This window comes from Catharus ustulatus, chromosome 8 (genome assembly GCF_009819885.2).
Source record: "Catharus ustulatus isolate bCatUst1 chromosome 8, bCatUst1.pri.v2, whole genome shotgun sequence".
Lineage (NCBI taxonomy): Eukaryota > Metazoa > Chordata > Aves > Passeriformes > Turdidae > Catharus > Catharus ustulatus.
The window spans coordinates 18,522,000-18,542,657 of NC_046228.1; the positions used below are offsets into that span (position 1 = coordinate 18,522,000).

Consider the following 20,658-nt stretch of genomic DNA (forward strand, 5'->3'; position numbering starts at 1 on the left):
AGCATTTCTGCCAGTAAAATCAGGAGTCCTGAAGGGAAAACCATTTTACTTCATAGCTTATATCTAAGAACTAATCAAGTATTCTGCAAATTGAATTAGGAAGGAAAAAGAGTAGATGAGAACTGGATTTAGAAACTAAACTACCGGAAGAAACAAGCATTGAAAAGAAAACAAAATAAGATCTCCAGTTTTTTTCAGCATTTTTCAAGGGTGCTGGGCACAGTAAGACAAAAAAAAAGGGAATCCAAGCTATTTTTTCCTCCAAGTTGCAGGTCATTTTTTTAAGATTTATGTCTGTGTCTGACATGACATGGGAAGGACTGCGTGGCATAAGAAACCTGTCAAAACTAATCAATCTGTAATTTCAGACAGTATGGTGGAAGACACTTGAAATTGTAACAGATTATTTTGAAAAAATAACAAATACTTGCCTGAAAGTAACATGTATGCATATCTGTTACTTTGCTTAAGAACTATGGACTCAGAATGGTTGGTTGAACCATAGTTTGCATGGTAATTTGGTTTAATTTTGTTAACAGGTTTTTTTTTGTTAACAACATTTTTCTAGGTAGGATTGCATTCTATACTGCATTACATATATAAATCTCTGCAGTCTATGCAATATTTTCATGTAAGTTAAATGGGTTATGAGATATTATATCACAAGACATGACTTTTTTTCTAATGGACTTGATCTTAAGGCTCAGAATTCCTATGAATTTCACTGGAAGTTCTTGTTGCTTGAGAACTGTAGGGCTGATCTCCCATAGAAGCCCATTTCATGCCACATTCAGTGGGGTTGCCCTTTCAAAGTCTGCTGGAGGGAAAGGTAGGATGGCAGGAAAGCTCCTTTTGCAGAACTATCTCTTAATCTCTTACCACAGTCTCTGGACAATGTTTGTGTAGAGACAAATTTGTCAAGAGAAGAGAGGAAAGCTGCCCTTCTTCAAACCCAGTCAGTTCTCCACGTGAAAGCTCTGTCTGTAATCTTGGTAGCTGCTTTATTTTATTCACAACAGAGAAGTCAGTGTGTGGACCTTGTTAGAGCAGCACTCCCCACCCAGAGATGCTGGTGACCTGAAGGTGCACAGGTTTTGGCTCATTGCAGGTCTTGCATCTGGCCTTCAGCTGGTGTGTCACCAAGTCCATACAAATCAGGCTGGGAGTCTGGCCTTGTGGGTGTGTGTGTGTTTGTCAGTAAAAAGGATTGCCTCACTCCAGACCTTTTTCCCACTGTTGGATCCTGTGCCATGTGTGTGCAATCTGTTGTAAACTGTCCTCCATGCAGGAGTCCGGACCGCCAGTGTCATCATTGCCCTGACGGATGGCGAGTTGCAGGATGCTCAGTTTTATTATGCAGAACAAGAAGTAAGTCACTTTCATCTTTATCCAAACTAATTTTTGTCAAACCTGTACACATTTACTGCTGGCTCCACTGATTATACAGCTTTGCACTTAATGGAAGTTCTTGGGTTTTTTAGGCCAACAGAGCCAGAAGCTTTGGAGCTATTGTTTATTGTGTTGGAGTGAAAGATTTCAACGAAACTCAGGTAACTTGCTTGTTTTCTCTTGTGTTTTTCTGTTATGTTACTGCACAAGTTACAGCATTTATTTAATTACTTGAGGCATAAATCATTTCGTGTTACTGCGATGTCTTTTAGCGAGTATGAAAGGGCCTGGTTTTGCTCACTGTAATTTTGTTTTCCCCATGATTTATGATTGTCTTTCTTTGCAGCTGTCAACGATTGCTGACAGCATCGATCATGTTTTTCCAGTTAAGGGAGGCTTTTATGCCCTAAGAGGAACCATTGACTCAGTAAGTTGGAAATTCTGAAACACAGTAAAGGGTGCCCTTTCCTGCAATAATAAAGCACAGATAAAAATGGTTACCAAAAATTGCCCTTATGTACATCTTTTAGATTCTGAAGAAGTCTTGCATTGAGATCCTGGCAGCTGAACCATCCAGTGTTTGTGCAGGAGGTAAGTTTCCACAAGAACAGTGTGTATAGGCAAATGAATGACACTAATGAAATGTCAGTAAATACCTAATGTGGTATTGGAGCTGAAGCCTGTGGATGTGTTAGAGCATCCTCTCAGGCCATAGCTAAAGCCCTACATGTTCCTTCTCAGCTTGAGAAAAACACTCTGAAAATAAACTTGTAGCTGCTGTGGCTGAGTACCAGTTTGGAGAGCTGACAGAGGCAACACTCAGCAAACTGGGGCTACCACCTTTTAAAAAATCTAAGAAACAAGAAAAGTACAGTAATTTCACTACTATAAGGCGCACCCTTTTGACTAAAATTTTGGCCCAAACCCAGAAGTGCGCCTTATAGTCTGGTGCGCCTTATATATGGACAAAGTTAGGAAATTTGCCAGCCCGGAAGTGCGAGCTGCGAACCGCGGGAGGAGCTGGCAGGGCTGTGGCAGCTGGCTGGAGGCAGGGCCGCGGCTGCCGGGTGGAGGCAGGGCCACAGCCAGCAACTGTGCGGGGGAAGCTGCAAAAAAAAGTGCGCCTTATAGTCTGGTGTGCCTTATATATGGGCAAAAGTTCAGAAATTTGCCGACACCCACAAGTGCGCCTTATAATCCGGTGCGCCTTATAGTTGTGAAATTACTGTAATCTAAAACCAGACTGACAGAGGTGTTTTAGGGTCCAAAGGCAATATCTCATAAATTTCTGGAAAGACTGCATTCCTGGGATCTGCTATGACTTGTCAGCAGTTAAACAAGATTTTGCAAAACATTTGCAGAAATTTGATTGAACCAAACATAATCTGCTGCATAGGCCAAGTCACCTCTTGTGTTTTCCAAAATGCTAATGTTTTACTTATTTGAAAGAACCATTATTCTTTATGGTAAACATGAAGGATACCCAGAGGAGTTGTAGATAATTTCCTGCCTTTCATATCTAGTATATTTAACTTGGATTGTTCTGGTTTATGTTAGCAATTCTCTTGCTGTGTTTATTTTAGAGGCTATTGCAGCAGAGTAAGAGTGACACCATAAGTTTGCTGGAAGGTACAGTTTTCAGCGTGGTTATTTAGCTCTAGTGTTAGTCTCTTGTGTTCATTTCCTTGTACTCTGTAAAAAGGAGCACATAAAAACGGTAATCATGCATGAAAGCTGACCTTGAAAACATAAAATATGAAAATCAGGAAAAATTAAGTATCACAGAAGAAAAATTGTTCACTCTTCATTTCCACATGTCAATCACAATATGATCTTACCCTGATTATTTCAATTTAACATGAAACATCTTTGTGTCTCTTGAATCATTCCTATGTATATTTTTGTGGACTGGATGTAAAATCTCATCTGTAGAAAATTTAAAGCAATGATTTTACTTTTAAAAATATTGTGAAGTTGATTTTAAAAAAAGTTTTAAAATTTTGACATTTAAAGCTTTTTATTTCATAATGATACTTTCCTATTTTTGCTTAGTTATTGTATACTTGACAAATTTTTGTGTTAAGTTTATTACAAGCCATCCTGTTCCAGAAAAATGCCTTTGGTTACATAAAAATGTGAGTGATCCAATAGGAGGAGTTTCAGTAGTATTCTTGAAATTGTTTGGGACAGTGTTACAAATATTGGAAAGTTGAATTTGAAACAATGTTTTTCAAATGGAATGTTGAAAATATTTTTATGGAGTATTTGAGAAAATAAATTCTCAAGAAAAAAAATTTCCTTTCAGCAAAATTAATGTATTCCAGCAAAAAGAGTAAAGTTTCTTTTTTTTTTCCCCAAAGGATAATGTGTTCAAACCATTTTTTGCTAAGCTTGCTAGGCAAAAAGTTTATGACAAATGTGATTAAAATTCCACAAGTACATTTTAAAAATAGTTTGCCTTAAAAAAAACCCAATGGACAATATTGTTACATTACTTGGATCTGTAGAATTTTTTATTGTCTTTGTGACTTTCAAACAAGACTGGTATAAATGGGGCAGAATCAGTTTCTGTGTAGTGCTGATGATTCAGCAAGGTACTGGCACGTTTTTCACTTAAATTCTGAGGTTTGCTCTGTCCCCCTTGACCAAGGGCTGGCTCATGGTGAAGCTTTGCTGCCCAATCTCTACATGCTTGAAGGTTTGTTTGTAACAGCAGAGAGCTTGAAAATGGGAGGAAGCCAAAACTGCAGCTCCATGTGATGCACACTGTTTGTATACCATTATATTTAAAGTATTAAAGTCTTTAGCACTAAGAATCAGTAGCATTTATTATTATCCTGCAAGCCACAGCTGAAATTACCTCCTGCAAGAGGTTTTACAGCATGAGGCTACAAATATTTACATTTGTGCTTAGATTTATTATCCTTTATTATCCCACTTCAACACAACCAGAGGCTCATCTGTATAGCTGTGTGCAGAACTGCCTCCTGGAAGCAATCTCCTGGGATTAAACAACTTTTTTTTCATGGTAGTGTGAATCCAGATCATGAGTTCAACTCACTGGACAATTATAGTGCCACTGTGTATGTAATGTGGTTCAATTTTTTTATGTGCTTCATTTGGACTTTACTTCATAGGCTTCACATTTTTTGCATTAATGTCAGAATTTTATGCATTTTATATTTATGTAATTACTGATTTGGTTTGTTGATAATGTATTATTCTGTCAACATATAGAGCCACTGAAACCTACATCAACATATATGTACACACTTGCTTGGTGGATACATCCACTGGCTGAAAATTAGAACATAACATTTTCTAGAAATTTGCCATTCCTCCTCTTTAAGGTTAGGAGTGGTTTTTTGTTTAAATACATAATTTTGAAATGAAAATTTCTATTATGATTGAAAAATAATGGACCTTTGGAGAGAGTGGAATATATTATCACATTCTCCAGCAAAGATTCTTATCTGTTTACAGCCTTGAAATGTGTTGGTCCACGCTTTTTGTATGAAACTTATCTGAATGAGGAGGTGATAATTGGTTTAGCCTTTATTTAGCATTGCTAGTAATTTTTACAATTTGCTATGAGATCATGAGGGTTGTGTGTGGCTCAGTAGAAACAAGTTATGATCAGGGCTTAAAGCAGGGTCTGAGCCACTCCTTGCAAGTGTTGTCATAGTTACTACTGCCTTGGTGATTGCTGGTGATCTTGGCTTCATTTTTGACTTGCCAGAGGTTTACTAAAATGCTAATGGAACAATTTCTATGTGTTGACAATTCCATTTGGGACTCTGGCTTTCTGTGACAAAGCTGTGTGGCAAATCCAGTTACAAATTGATCTCGTCATATTGTGACAGCTATCTGATGTTTAATGCTTTTTGACCCTGCAAATTCATTGTCCCCAGTGTGGAGGGAGCAGTGTAGTTGGGTCCTTCCTGTTCCCTCTGATTTAAAGTGACCAAGACATGCAGCCTGTAAACAGGCTATCAGTGCAGAATCAGAGGAGCCTCATATCCCGTTTGACAGCATCATTGCTTTGATTATGCTTATGGTACACAGATGTGATTGAAAGGTTTTGTTGGATGTGGCATCCTACTGGCCACATCAACTACCAGGTGTGGATGCAAGCAGTCAGCTTCTCATCAGAGGCAGAGAAGCGGAGCCGACAGCACGGCCAGTGCACACCAGCTTCAACCTACCCTTCGCTGCCAGCGCCGCCCGGTTATTGCAGCGCTGACCTTTTTCCCTTCGCTGTCCTGTCAAAAGCTGCAAGCCATGATCTGACAGTAACTAAGGAAGAAAAGGACGCAGCCAGAGCCAGGGTGCAAAATTAAATGGAATTAGCCATTTCAACAGAGCATCACCCAGAACATGTTAATGCTCCAGAGCAACGAGGGGGCAGGCTCTGAACAGCAACAACAAACACAGCTCCAGCTGTTTACATTTCCCTGCAATGTGTATTTTTAGCTTGTGTTGGTGGACAGGTTACTACCCAATCACTTGTTCACAACTGGCTGTGCAGAGCAGCAGTCACAGTGAAAAGAACGGCAGGAGAGGCAAATTGTCCTGACAAGGCTAAACTTCTACATGTGGCTTTTACCTTTGATGTCTTGTGTTGAAATTTTCTTACTTGTGGCATCTTTTTCAAGCCACTGAAACAGCCACCAATTAAACTTTTGCTATTGCTGCCTTTTAAGGCCATTAATTCATGAGAAGGGGAAGAAAAATTGAAGTGCAGTTTTATCAAGCTTCTTTTAAAATATAAAATTGAGATGGGGAAAAATTATAATTTTGGCTGAGTGTTCAAGGTGCTGTGAAGTGGGCTGGTTACAAGAAAGTCTGCCAGTGTGTGGTCCCAGGCAGGTAGTTCTGGTGGGTGGCAGAGGCCCAGTTGCCCTCAGGGTTGGTCATGACTCTCAGCTCTGCTGGCAAAAAAAGGGATGCTCATAATTCTCAGCATAGCAGCTGGGTTAGATGTGGAATGGCTCAAGGCATGAATCTAAGAGTAACTCAAGATCCTTATTGGAGTAAGAAGCAGATGAATCTGCCCTACAGTACATTTTCATTTGTTTAAAGAAATGCTCATTACCTCCAGTGACAACCAGCTAACTGGACAGTTAAAGTGCCACTCCATATGTAATGTGGTTCAATTTTTTTATGTGCTTCATTTGGACTTCCCATTAAAAAGAGGCCAAATCCTGGTGCTGGATTTGTGTATTTGGTTCTTGATATGCTCATTGAGATCTCAAATTTTTATCATCTTTCTTCAGCAAGGTACCTAAGCACATATTACATTTCAAAATGCATTCCAGTAGATACTTTCTTTTTCTCCTCCCAAAATATCTTCTTTGATTCCCATGTACCTTGTGGCTTTTGTCAGTTCAGAGCCCTGCTCTAGAGCAAGCTACCACGATGAAAACCAGAGTGTGGATTTCCATGTACGATTGTAATTTGTAAGTGCCTTAGCCCAATTCACCTGGAGTTGTATTAGATCTCAAAACAGTGATAATGGCAATGAGTGAGAGTGTTTTTGACAAAAACAAGCTGTTTGTACAAAAAAGTGAAGCATTTTACATCCCTGTGCTAGCTTGCCTTGCAGTAGGTTTGATAATAAAGTGCAGGCAAAAGAGGCTGAATGTATTTCAGCCACCTTGGGGACCTTGTGAAATGTTATCCAACAATTATTCCTTTCTCCATTGTTGCACAAATAACATGGCCTTGTATGGAGTGTTGCTAAAAGCTAAATCTTTTATCACTAAAAATCATGTACTGCTCCCCTCAATCCTACCAACATTGTTTTGCTCTCCTTTTTAGTACGTTCATTGAAGTATAATTGAAGATGCATATAGACTGTTCATGGTTTTACTTGCTACTAGTGGAGTACTATATAATTTATTCATATTTTTCAATGTGAAGCTAGAAGACTAATTGGTCCTGTGTTGTTCTGTTATACCCTGGGTATTGGGCTGGTCTCCAACCCTGCTCAGAGGCTGGTGTGAGAGCCCTGTGAGGATTTGGTTAAAGTAGGAAATTCATGCAGGAAAGTGCAATTTCTGTGCTTTCCCTTACTGTGTGCCAGTGATCTCAGCTGTCAGCTTGCGTGCAGTATCAAAGGGAGTTTCAGAAGTGTACTGGGGACAGAACAAATTTGTAATGTGTCTCTCCACTTGCCTACATTAAAGATGTTATCTCTGTGGTCAGTGTAGCAGCCACACTGGCTTTTTGTGTCCTAGAGGGAAGTTTCCCTTCCCACTTCCCTTCCTGGTGCATCCTGTGCCTAGTTTGGCAATTCAGGCTCACTGTAGCAGAAAGGGGACTGTGGCTCTCTGTTGGGCTTTACCTGTGCACAGTAAAAGGGAGAGAAGGATACCAAACTTTTGTGTTGTTAGAGCTCTGAGGAGAAGTGCTAACTATGTAGGTTACTAAGGAATAGCTTTAAAAGCTTGCTGGGGAGAAGCTGAGGAGAAAAAATAGATTTCTTAATACTTTTCTTCCTCAAGTGACCTTTCCTGTCTCTAACTGTATGGGGTATGGTGACACCAGGTGCTTTCATGCTAGGCATAAGCTCAGCAATCCTACCTCTACTTCTCTCTATCACTTCCCTTCTGCACATTTCTACTTCTCGTAGATACTCAGCCAGGTGTTACTGATCTCTGGCAATAAACAGAGTTACTTTCTAGGCTTATCAGTAAGCTCATTGCACTGCAACATGATCAATGGTGCCTGAGCAGTTGGGATCTCCCTTCCTGGACTAGCTTTACTCAAATGCAAAACTGCTTTGTCAGTAAAAAGGCTATTGGAATGCTTGTGGAAAAGCCCAAACTTCCTGCTGCTTCTGCTGCTTGAATGAACAAAACATAGTTGCTTATAGGTGCCTTCCCTGTCAGGGCTAAAGCAACAGAAGTTGTGACAGGGATCTCCAGGAACACTGTTTTTTTCCCAGGTTTTGTACCAGAGGCAAAACTTTCTCTCTGAGTCACAGGAGGTTTAGGAGGGGATTTCTGTCTGTCAGCATCTTCCTGAATAGAGCTCTGCTGAAAGCCTGGTGCCATCTGCCATGAAGATTAGCGGGAAGGACGAATACAGGTGGTTAGCAAAGGTATCTGTCCCAAAAGCCATGGAGGAACCATGAGATAACATCAGTCAAGTCAGACTTAGGTTTACTGTGGCACCTTAAAGGCATCGAATTTCTGTGTTACACTTGTGGAAGCTGACTTGAGACAACGAGGAGACTCTGAAGCACTAATGCCACTACTGTAGCACTCTTGGATATGGCTGCTGAATAGAGGGAGTGTGTGTGTATATTTTTTGTATCAGGCATAGGGCAGAGAGCAGCAACTGCCATGTTTTAATTCAGGTCACTCCGAACAGAAGTGCTGTATTTGAGTTGTTTCTCATAAATAAATCATAACTCTGCTGTGTTTTTGCTTACAGAATCCTTTCAAGTTGTGGTAAGAGGCAACGGCTTTTATCATGCAAGAAATATCGACCAGGTACTCTGCAGCTTCAAGCTCAATGACAGCCTCACTATCAGTAAGTTTGCAGGCTGGTGGATTGCAGTGACCCCTGTGGCTGTGTCACCTCATGGACCATGGGCCAATTCTCATTCATGTTAAAGGGAGTCCTTGCAGCAGATGTGAGAGGGAGCTGGGGTAGAGATGTCCATTTTAAAGAAGCTTGAAATTCATCCTTATTCAGTGCAGTGGCCTGTGGGCATTGTGTAGTGGGTGCTTACATGGGAAATGCTGCTGCACAGTGACCTTAGCACCAATGCAGTGATGTACATGGGTGCTGCATGCAGCAAGAGAGTACTGGGGATCAGGTTTTAACATGGAAACTTAAAATTACTTCCTAGTCCCTTTTTCATCCCCAATAAAAGAAATATTGCTGTCTTGATCCCCTGGAAACCTGTTTTCAGAGTTTTTATTCACAGTTCAGGAGATAATTGCCATAAATCCAGGTCTCCTGAGTACATGCTGCTCCTCTTTGACACCAGTTGCTGGTCCCATCACAGTGACTGTGTAACATGGAAAGTCCCTGTCATTGCTGTGCTGTGCTTTTGTTTGCTGTCTCAACAGCCAGGCAAAGGACTGAATGGCCAAAAAAAGATGGAGTGTACAGTTTCTCATTAGTCCTCTCTCATTCCTAAAAAGCCAGAATGAAACCTGGTGTGGGGAGAGGAGCCCTGCTCCTTTTTCATATATGCCACCCTTGTGGCCTGAGCACAGTAGAGGCTTTCATTTGCTGCCATGGCCAGACTGGTGCCTTCCCAAGCAGGGGATTCACTTACAAGAGGGAACACATGAATTGCTCCTTCATTTCCATCCCACTTGTCTATGTTGATGCTGCAGTCAGTCAGCTCTGGTGGTCTTGCATTTATTCCACTTCCAGATATGCTTTAACCAGGATTTGTTTTTTGTGGTTTATCAGTTAGTCAGATTTTTTGCTTTCTCTTCCCTGACTCAAATCATTAGCACCTTGACTGGGCTTCACACTGTGAGTGCTGACCTGGGCCTGGAAATACACAGGAGGAAAACTACTCTGATTCCATTCCAACTCCATGCTGTGTTTTCCTTGGGTTAAGTTTGCAACAGATGTTGTCATGAGATGCTGATCCATGCTGACTTTTTTTCCCCTTCCTAAAACATATCACTGATATGCCCTCATCTCTGCCAAGGAAGGGAAATGAGTTCTGTCTTCAGATGTGCTTGAAGTGGGGGAGCATGAAGGAACAACTCTTAGATCTGTTGTTGCTTGAGTTACTTTTTTCCCTAGATAAAAAGAGTATAAATAGTATACTCAAAGGTATAAATAGATGGCAGCCTTTGTCAGCCCTTTATTCCCTTGGGTTTGACTCTCATAGACCACTCTTTCTGCAGGCTGGCAGCACAGTTGCTTTGCTGTCCATTCAGAGCTGAGCTATAGTCACTGGAGTGATGTGTCTGCTCTTGTGCCTCAGCTCCCACACTTTTGGTGGAGTGGCAGTGCAGGATTACTGCTGGGCCTCCTGTCTGTGTTCACAGGACTTGTCTTTCTGGATGTGACTTTTGAAAGCAACAGGATTAACACTGCTGAATTGTGGAGCAGTGGAGTGCAAGGAGATGGGAAGATGTGTGCTCTTGTCATGGCCCCTCTCTGCCTATTTCCAATGACCAACCATCTCTTGGGTTTGGTTTCTTTCCCCCTGTATTTTTCCATTTCATCATTCCTCTCCTTCCTTTTTCTTGGGCTCAGACAGTGCGGCCTTGGATTCTCTTCTGTGTATGTTTGGACATGGGCAGACAAAAATCAAACTCTAAACTTTTGAGCCCTTGAGTAACTTGAGGGGTCAGACTATTCAATGTGAGGAGAGGTTGCATGTAATTTTCAGATAGTCATGATGAATACTGCTCAAAGCTAAATTCCAAATGGCTGACCACTGCTGTCAGGAACAGAGATAAACTTCCAATTCTCAGCTGTGGTATCTCTAGCCTGATAGCATCATGTTGGCATCAACATGAATGGTTCTTCTAGTACTTTGGATTTGTGATCAGCACCATTGGGGAATATTGGTACTTGCCAGTATATTGAGTTCATATGTGGCTGTCATTGGTGTCAGCACTTCTCAAGGGGGTGGCCTGCTTGAAATAATTTATTTTTTTCATCCCTGATAGTTATATTATTTTCTTTTCAGATGAAAAGCCGACTTTTGTTCATGACACGTACTTGCTTTGCCCTGCCCCAGTGATAGAAGATGCTGGACAGTGAGTATTGCTTTCCAGCCTGTGTTGAGAGAGTGGACTTCTGGGTTAAGCTGCCATTACTGAGCCAAAGGCTCAGGATTTTGCCCAAAGTGTGGCAAATTAATTTGTGTGCGTGTGTGGCATATTGCAGCCATCTCCTTTGTGCCAAATCCTTTCCTAGTATGAGCCAGCATAGCTCTATTTAATGTTGGGTCTTCAGCACAGTTTAACCAAAGGTCTTCTTGGCCCCATATCATAGAATCACAGAATTGTGATTCCTCCTCTCTTCCTGTATTCTGTTGTTTCAGACCAAAAGGTAATAAATTCAAGAAAAACTTTTAATTTTGGTGGAAATGAGATGCTTGGTTTGAATTCCTTTGCTGCTATTGTGTATGTTGCTTCCTATATTTTACTCTGCTGTATCTAGTGTTGATGTTTTTCAGCCTTTTTAATCCAGTAGACTTTTGGGAGATATGGCAAAATTCCCTACCTTTTCCATAGGTGATCTTACAGGAACTTAAATGCTGTACTGGGGCTATAGGTGAATGCCTCCCTTCCCCTTTCTGTTTGTCAGTGAAGGAAATTAATTTGGTGTGGTTTTCTCATTATTTTTATTATTACTTTTTTTTTTTTCTCCCTTGGACCCTTGCTCTGATATTGGAGAATGGCTGGGGAAGATTCTTCTTGACTTTCACTGGCATTTCAGTGTTTTTACCCTTCTTGATCTCAGTGGATTTGCTTGGATACAAAAGAATACATTCTGATTCATTGACAGAAGGGTTTCTTTAAATAAATAAAAGTGTCTTAAAGTTTCTTGTGCTATCTACAGTAGTATTGCTATTGTCTGAGGCTTTCTTTCAGTGTCCTAGTGCCCTTTGCCCCAGGTGGGATGGGGTTTTTTTAATAAAGAGCATATGTCCCAGCTCAACTAAGGTAACACAGAAAGGGTGACTGCTGGGCAAGCAGGGAGGCAAATTCAGGTAAGTGCCTGAGGCCATGAAAATGCCCTGACTCAACAGGATGTGCTCTCCAGGCATGCTCATAAACCAATGGTTAAACCAGAGACGGAGTAAAGGTAACAATGGGTGTAAAGACACACTAAAAATAAACATATCTGTTTTGTGCTTTAGGGTGGTTTTCCTACAAGTCAGCATGAACAATGGGCTAACGTTCATCTCCAGCTCTGTCAGCATCACCAGCACACATTGTGTAAGTAACTCCAATGGAGCTTGACAGAGGAACCATGAGACCTTGCAAATAAATGGTTGTTCTTCAGGCAAAGCCTCCTTGAGTGAGCATGGCCTCTCTGCAGCTTCTGCATCACTGCTGCTGTCTGGATCCCAACAGCTCTTGGGGAAATAACCAGGGCTACTTAATATCAACTTGTTAGTGATAATGGATAGATTATAAAAGATTTTCTGAGTAAAGAATTAGAATAAGAGGCACCCTGCCCATTCCTACCCCAGGAGAGAGATCATCAAAACTAGGATCTTATCAGAAGGAGATCTGAGAAAATGATTGAAGGAGCATCAGGGAGCAACACTTTGAGCCTTGGGGTCCCTGATGGGATCTGGGGTAGAAGGTACAACTGTTAGGACGTATATTTGGAAAGGCCACAGAAGGAAAGGACAGTGATGTCTGTCCTGTATCATGTGGTCAAAAAGACCAGGTAGAGTGTCAGGGACAAACAACTACAAGTGATCCTTTAGCAAAATCTGATTTTTAGAATCAAATAAGCAAAATTAGGAAACTGACTAATAGATAAAGAGTTGTCTTCCTTGCCTTGGGGTAGAAATAAGGCAGTGCCCATAGCTGGTGTGAGGAAATGCAGTAATTAAATATGTGACCTTGTGGTCTAAACCAAGTTGACTGAAGTACCTGATAGCAGTTTGTATCATTGTTATTAGTATCTAAAGGACTTTTATAGCCTATGCCAAATGCTGTCATATTGGTTTGTAATCATTGTTGGCTATTTTGACAGCTAAGAACAGAAGGGCACGAATGCAGATTGAGGCGACTGTAACTTGTAAATTTTATTTTTTTTATGTTTGCAGCAGTGAAGGTGGGAAATACCACACCAGAATGATGGAACTGTGGGTTCCAGGGGCACAATATAGCAGAGATGCATTTCTTTCTTTATGGGATTATTTCTATTTTGCTAAAAATTTCTTGCAAATTTTCCATACAGAGGCCTGATATTTTCACATTTAATTCCACTCTTTTACCTCAGGTACAGTAAAACCTTTCAAGTATGCAGTGAAACACAAGTGTTAACTGGTGCATTTAGTTACCCATATGTAATCTGTTTCTGATGAAGACTGAAGTCTCAACCCTAAGCGGGATTCCTAAAGGCCAGAGCATGGATGGAAGAAGCTTTTTCTTTTGGTAGCCTTAGGATAAAAAGAGGAATTCAATCTCCAGTCATGTCAATCTCTGACAGTTTTCGACCAGCCTCTTGCAGATTGAATGTGAAGGAGGCAGGAAGCCTGATTTGCAGCTGATAGAAAAACACTCTCTCACTCCTGTTATGTCCCATAAGCAGGGAGTTGGCAGTTCAGTTTCCAACTTTGTTCTAATTTCATGCATTTCATTCTTCTCGTTTTAGACTGCCTCCATTTCCTTTCCTCTCCTGTTTCCTTTTCTGTGGGTGGCAGTCAGCTGGCCCGCTCAGCTCTCCTCCCCAGCTGGTCCTTCTGTCTTTTCTGTACAGTAAGTATCTTCACTATAATCCTAAAGCCTCTGTGTGATCCTCGTGCTTATTTCTGTTCAGCTGCATAAAGTCTGCTATTTTCTTTTCAAAGTCCAGCTTCACTATGGTGCTTTGTAGCATTAAAATCATTAGAAGAAGACTCTTCAGCTTCTTGCTGCCAGCAGCTCCCGAGCTACTGCTGGCAAATGTCTCAGCAATTTATATGTGCAGTTAGCACAGGAAAAGTGATGCCTGGGAACAAAGGCTGCAAAACAAGGAGGTAATGTGTGTTTGGAGTAATAGTAGCAGTGGTACTGCATTGCTACTGTGTTTGGATTTGTTTGTAAGGAGGACAGTGATGTTTCTAAAAGTTATGCTTGATTTTTACTCACCCTTTTCTCAGCAAACTGACTTGACTGGAAATTCATTTCTCTTCGAGTATCTGCTTTTCAGATGCATTAGTTATATATGGGGCCATGGGAGGGCCAGAGAGGTGGCTTAGCACTGAGCTGCAGCTGGGTACTGTGTCCTCTAGCAGGACTTGTTTGAGCAGGAGTCGGGCACATGTTGGACCAATCCAGCTGCTCCCTGGCCAAAGGAGGGTGAGACACGTAGAATATCCTAAAACATGTTGGTTTGTTGTGTCTATAACAAAAAGCCAGAGCAGTGTAGGGATGGTGATGCTGTGACACAGGTATGGGACACTGGGTTACCTGCCTAAAAGCATGGAGTAGGAGCTGGGTTTATGTTAGTCCCAAATTGAACATGTCAATCCTAACAGCTCTAGGAATTGGCCTGAGAGAGACCTAGGTACCACCTAAGTCAGTCATTCAGATCTCACCCAGACTTTGCAAAGCTCTTACCAGCTGGTTCTTTCCTCCCTCAACCTTTTCATTGTCTTTGGGGAAAACAAATTCACTTAGAATGGTGAAGGGAATCCCTGTTGTAAGAAAGGGCTAAGCATCGGTTTCTGGTGTCAAGGAAATTCAGCAAGTAGTTTCAGATTTATTAAGGTAAATCTCATGGACTTTATCATATAGAAATCACTTTTGGAATTTGGCTTATTTCCCTTTATCCCATCTATTTTTAAAAAATCTCTTACAACCAACTCTCTAGCCAACTCTTCTTTCCTCAGCCTGATTGACTGACCTTTCTTTAAGCTCTTTTCACATTCTCCTTTGCCCCAGGCTTTCCTCTAGTTTCCTGCTATCTAGTGGACTATAAACACACCATAAATTCGTAGATAAATTACACATATACACACTGCAAAGAGGAGATGCTTCCTGTATTTTGTGACTTCAGATACTGATATGATCCTAATGATAACAGTGATTGATTGCACAATCTACCTGAGACCTCGTAGTGAGGGAAAGCTGACTCTAAATGTGTAATTCAGGACTCCTGCCTTCTTTGAGACATACAAAGGTAACTCAGAAATAATCATCTTGCTTGCAGCTGACTGGGACCATCCTTTTCATTGCTCTTCTGATTCTCTTTCTACTGCTGGCTCTGGCTCTTCTGTGGTGGTTTTGGCCCCTTTGCTGCACAGTGGTAAGTACAGTTTTTTTATTCTTTTGAATAACAGAGTTAGAGTGTTGGAGTGGGTGGTTAACCTTGCTTTAAAAAACCCACACCATTTGTAAAGCCCTGATTCAACAATTTGCTTAAAGTGTACATTGAAGTTACTCTCGTCTGGGTTTTTGATTGTTTCAAGGCCTATGTGATTTTTACATTGAATGAAAATTTTAAATAAACTCATGGATGTGACTTCAGTTTCTGTAAGGATCAAGACCTCCTTTAGACCAGCTTTGAAACCTGCTGCATAAAAGTGTAATTGATGGAATTTGTGGAACTGATGTGGAATCAGTGGAATTGATTTACTAATGTGTGCATAAGCTGTTGCAGTCCACTTCAAAGACAAGAGTTGGGGGGTTTTTGCTTTTTGTTGGTTGGGATTTCTTTAATGTATTCAGAGGACCTGAAGATTCTGAGATAATATCTTTGCACTAACTTGATAATTGTGTAGTATTTTTCATCTCATCTGGGTTTATTTCAATGGGTCTAATGAGGGGATTGAATTGGGGTATGAAACAGAGTGACTCATTTGTGGCATGGGCAAGAAAGCAGGGAGGACATAGTATTGAGATGGATGAACCCTACCATTGTCTCAGATTTCTCCATGATTTGTTTGTTCCAGGTGATCAAGGAGCCGCCTCCACCGCCTCCTCCAGAGCCTGTAAGTGCTATTTGTGAGCTGTGGCACTGCCTGCAGCCACTGTAGGTGTACTGTGCTGCCCAGGAATGTCAGCCCTGTAGGTGTCTTAATGACACCTTCCAGGCTGTGAGAGGAAGTCCTCTGGGTCACCACAGTTATTTCTGCCTTCTGGCCTCTTTCTATACATGCAGCAACACTGCTTCCACCCAGGGTGAAAACAGTTGCATAACTCCAAAATCCACAGGCCAACAGTTCCTATGGTATTTTGTTCCTTCTGCTGTGCATCAAACAGGTGTGTGAGCAAATCGTTGCTTCTCAAGCTGTGCTGACAGCTGTCCCTCCTCTAGTAATGCTGACATTGTTCTCAGCAGGGGTTTAGCCCAGATTGGTAGTAAGGAACAGTCTGGCAGCTGGAAAAAAGGACAGCAAAGGCCACATTCTTGTGGCTTTGCTCCAGGAGAGGAGACAAAAGCCTGCCCTGGCTGTGGCTCTTCTGCAGAGTGACCTTTGGAAGGACATTTAGCCTCTTTCCATTTAGGTTTTGAGCTGTTTGAGGCAGGATTGTATTTAGCTCTTTTGGAGATAGTAAGTCACTGACTCTGACCTCAGTTTAGTTTCACCATGCCAATTTCATGAAAATAATAGTAGTAAATAAAAGCACCTCCAGAGAAAACTTATGCCTGCCTTTATTTTTTTTCCTAGGCATAGACAGCTAAATAATAGAAAAATACTTGCCTAACCCACAAGAGAAGCTCACAGTTTACTGTTAACTTGCTGTAACTTGGCATGAAAGTATGGAGGCAATCACAGCTGCTGTTTTGATGTTGCTAGAGACCACCACTAGCGTGTATGTGATCCTGTTACTGGTCCTGAGCAGCAGCACTGTGACCTTTAACTTCTGAATGCACACCAGAATTTCTGCTGGGGTTAGTGTGATTAGTGCTGTCACAAAGCTTGCAGTTGCAGCCATGCTGCATTTGAAGGAGGTTTCAGAGAGCATATCACACCCCTGGCAGAAATTCCAGATACTTTGTAATTCTAAATGCAGTCAGAGAATGAAGTGATGTAAGCCTCCAGGAATAACAAAGAATACAGATGTTATCCATCCCTTTTCTTGGCCTTGTCTTTATCCAGTATGGGTTGTAATAATCATGCATTTTAATAATTGTAACTGTGTAATGGTTTCATTATGTTTAGTGTTAGGCTCCCTAAGTATGGTGACCTGCCCTTCAGCTGATACAGTGTGGTATTGCCACTATTAAACTGAATATAGGTGTAAAACTTGTTCTAAAGCACCAGCATTAGATTTTCATGTGGTAGCTGTTAATGTTGCTTTGCTGTGTGTAGTGGATATTTGGTATAAATCCTTTATCAACTGGAAAAGTATCAGCAGTTACTATTGAATCTGTCCTGCTAGAGTCAGGCTTGCCAGCAGTAAGAACTGTTAGACATGAGCACTTGAAATCTGTGTTATATTGCATGGAAGAGGAAGAGTATCTTATATAATACTCATGAGTATTTCACATATGTTTGATTTCACAATGAAATCAAATATAAATGAATTAAAAATGCTGATGCAGTTCACTAGGTACTGATTTAGATGTGGCATGAAATGGGATAAAATTTGGTTTTGTTGTGTTCTCAAAAAAAAGCTCACTGAAACAACACCAAACCCAACACTAAACCACAATACCTTCATTGTATATTTATTTCCCCAATTTAGGATAAAAACAAAATAACAGGAACAAAAAAAAAAGGTAAAACAAACACTAAAAAGCCAAACCACAACAATAAAAAACCCAAACTCAAACTCCCCTTACCAGTTAATGCAAATATCAGCTCTAGTCTTGCCTGACCATACAAAAGAATTTGTTGGAGGAACTGACCTGTTGAACTGTAGCTGAGAGACCACATGTCACTGAATAACTGATGGAAATACCTTTCTCCAAGGCATAACTGACGAGGTAAATACAAACAAACAAAAATTAAAGCATGATTTTAAAAAAGTTATTACTGTCTTTTGGGCTCTTAATTTCTTTTCCATTCCAATAGAAACACGTAGGGCAATTTTATGAAAATGCCATCTAGAGTAATTTTACAATTATAAGCCGCACCTGATTATAAGCCGCACTTCGGGTTCAGACCAAAGTTTTAGTCAAAATGGTGCGGCTTATAATAATGAAATTACTTTAATTTACGTCTCTATATTATTTGGCTTTCGGTTGATTGATTGCTTGTTTGTTTAATTAAAGAGAAAGTTCAGGTAGTATTTCTAGAAACGTACTGAGGAACAGTAGCAGAGGGCACTGTGCATGGCCAGTCCAAGAGCAGCATGCACATCTGTATATCAACATGAGGTACAGTTATTTGAGGAATGAATTTTTTGTAGGAGGCTTGTTGTGCCCTCTCCTCCGCTATCTGTTTGCTTAGAGAGTGTCAGGCTGTGACTTTCATGGGCCTCAACTTAGTGGAATGATATGAAGTCTGAGAAATCCCAGTTACTTTTCTTGGCTCAGGATGGTAGAGCTGGAGATGTGCTCCCAGGCTTGTTGAACCAGAACCATTTGTCAGCTTTTAGTTAGGCAAGAACAGAAAAATGAACCTGAAGTTAATTCCTGATTCAGACTCTCACATGTTCCAGAAAAATAATCTTCAGTCTTTATGATTGCTCAGGTTCTGATCTCCCTGACAATTGTGAGATGCTCCTGTCTGAACTCTATTCCAAACTGTACAGCTTGAGCCAGACCCCACAGACTCCATCATCAAATAGTGTAGAATAACTGGTTACAGCTGCCACGAGAAATGGATCTGATGTACAGTAATTTCACGACTATAAGGCGCACCCTTTTGACTAAAATCTCCCCCCAAAATCGGAAGTGCGCCTTATAGTCCGGTGCGCCTTATCTGATCTACAAAGTTGCGACATTTGCCACCCCGGAAGTGAGAGCCCGCCGGCATCGGGGCCTCCCCGCCGGCTTCGGGGCCGCCCCCGCGCGGGGCGGACCCGCCGGCTTCGGGGCCACCCCCGCGCGGGGCGGACCCGCCGGCATCGGGGCGTCCCCCGCGCGGGGCCGTCCCGCCGGCTTCGGGGCGTCCCCCGCGCGGGGCGGACCCGCCGGCTTCGGGGCGTCCCCCGCGCGGGGCCGTCCCGCCGACATTGGGACGGCTCCCTTGCGGGGGGTGTTAAAGCCGCAGGAATCGGATCGGCTGCTGCGCGGGGGGGGCGAAAGCCGCAGGGATCGGATCGGCTGCTGCGCGGGGGGGGGCGAAAGCCGCAGGGATCGGATCGGCTGCTGCGCGGGGGGGGCGAAAGCCGCAGGGATCGGATCGGCTGCTGCGCGGGGGGGGGCGAAAGCCGCAGGGATCGGATCGGCTGCTGCGCGGGGGGGGCGAAAGCCCCCGGAATCACGGCGGCCGCCGCGCGGGGTGGGCGAAAGCCCCCGGAAGCATGGCGGCCGCCGCGCGGGGGGGGGGGCGAAAGCCCCCGGAATCACGGCGGTCGCCGCGCGGGGTGGGCGAAAGCCCCCGGAAGCACGGCGGCCGCCGCGCGGGCGGGGCGAAAGCCCCCGGAATCACGGCGGTCGCCGCGCGGGCGGGGCGAAAGCCCCCGGAATCACGGCGGCCGCCGCGCGGGCGGGGCGAAAGCCCCCGGAAGCACGGCGGCCGCCGCGCGGGCGGGGCGAAAGCCCCCGGAATCACGGCGGTCGCCGCGCGGGCGGGGCGAAAACCCCCGGAAACACGGCGGCCGCCGCGCGGGGGGGGGGCGAAAGCCCCCGGAAACACGGCGGCCGCCGCGCGGGGGGGGCGAAAGCCCCCGGAATCACCGCGGCCGCCATGCGGAGAGGGGGAAAGCCGCCAGAATCGGAGCGGCTGCCACGCGGGGAGGGGGCAAGCAGCTGGAATCGGGGCAGCGGCGGCACGGGGCAAGCCTGCCGGCATTGGGTCACCCGGAGCGCCAGGGAACTCCCGGAACAGCGGGGCCCTGGGGATGCTGCACGGAGCGGCGGTGGGCATAGCCCGGCCCTGCCGGGTACAGGCAGGCCTGGGAGCCAATGGCTGCTGGGTTGAGGCGGGGCCTCGGCCAGCAAGCGCGCGGGAGGAGCTGGGGGCGGAGCCTCGCTGCAAAAAAAAACCCGGTGCGCCTTATAGACCGGTGCGCCTTATCTGATCTACAAAGTTGCAAAATGTGCCGGCTCCCGGGGGGTGCGCCTTATAGTCCGGTGCGCCTTATGGTCGTGAAATTACTGTACATGTTAGAAAACAACCATAGTCACTTTTTTCCCTCTGTTAGGTGACTTTAAGTTCTAAAAGTGCAATTAATAAATTATTTCTTTGGGCTAACTCATCACTGCATTTTCTGCATAGCACAGTAGCAAGCCAGTATATGTACTATTCATCTGTACTTTCCCTTTCCTTACAAATCAATGAATATTTGATTAAATAAAAGCAGCCTGGAGAGAGGAAAAGCAATCCTTGCTAACTTCCCTAGTCAAAATTGTAACTGCAGAGACAAGAGACTTTTTTGCCTTTTGTCAGCAAATAAGCATAACACACAAAGCCAGATATCCAAGGATTGGGCCATAGGATGTTCAGCTGTTTTCCACAGTTTATGCTTTTTATGTGAGAACAGCATTAAT

General features: G+C 43.1%; 1 protein-coding gene across 1 annotated transcript in view; it reads left to right on the plus strand.

Moving 5' to 3' along the window:
* The window catches only part of ANTXRL (ANTXR like), a 57,569-nt gene that overhangs the window by 16,823 nt on the left and 20,088 nt on the right, over positions 1 to 20,658 (plus strand). The window contains exons 6-14 of the mRNA XM_033066298.2: positions 1,289 to 1,368; positions 1,482 to 1,550; positions 1,736 to 1,816; positions 1,920 to 1,980; positions 8,830 to 8,928; positions 11,069 to 11,138; positions 12,248 to 12,326; positions 15,262 to 15,357; positions 16,004 to 16,042. Coding sequence (XP_032922189.1) covers positions 1,289 to 1,368; positions 1,482 to 1,550; positions 1,736 to 1,816; positions 1,920 to 1,980; positions 8,830 to 8,928; positions 11,069 to 11,138; positions 12,248 to 12,326; positions 15,262 to 15,357; positions 16,004 to 16,042 — 674 coding nt within the window. The remainder of the gene's footprint in view (positions 1 to 1,288; positions 1,369 to 1,481; positions 1,551 to 1,735; positions 1,817 to 1,919; positions 1,981 to 8,829; positions 8,929 to 11,068; positions 11,139 to 12,247; positions 12,327 to 15,261; positions 15,358 to 16,003; positions 16,043 to 20,658) is intronic.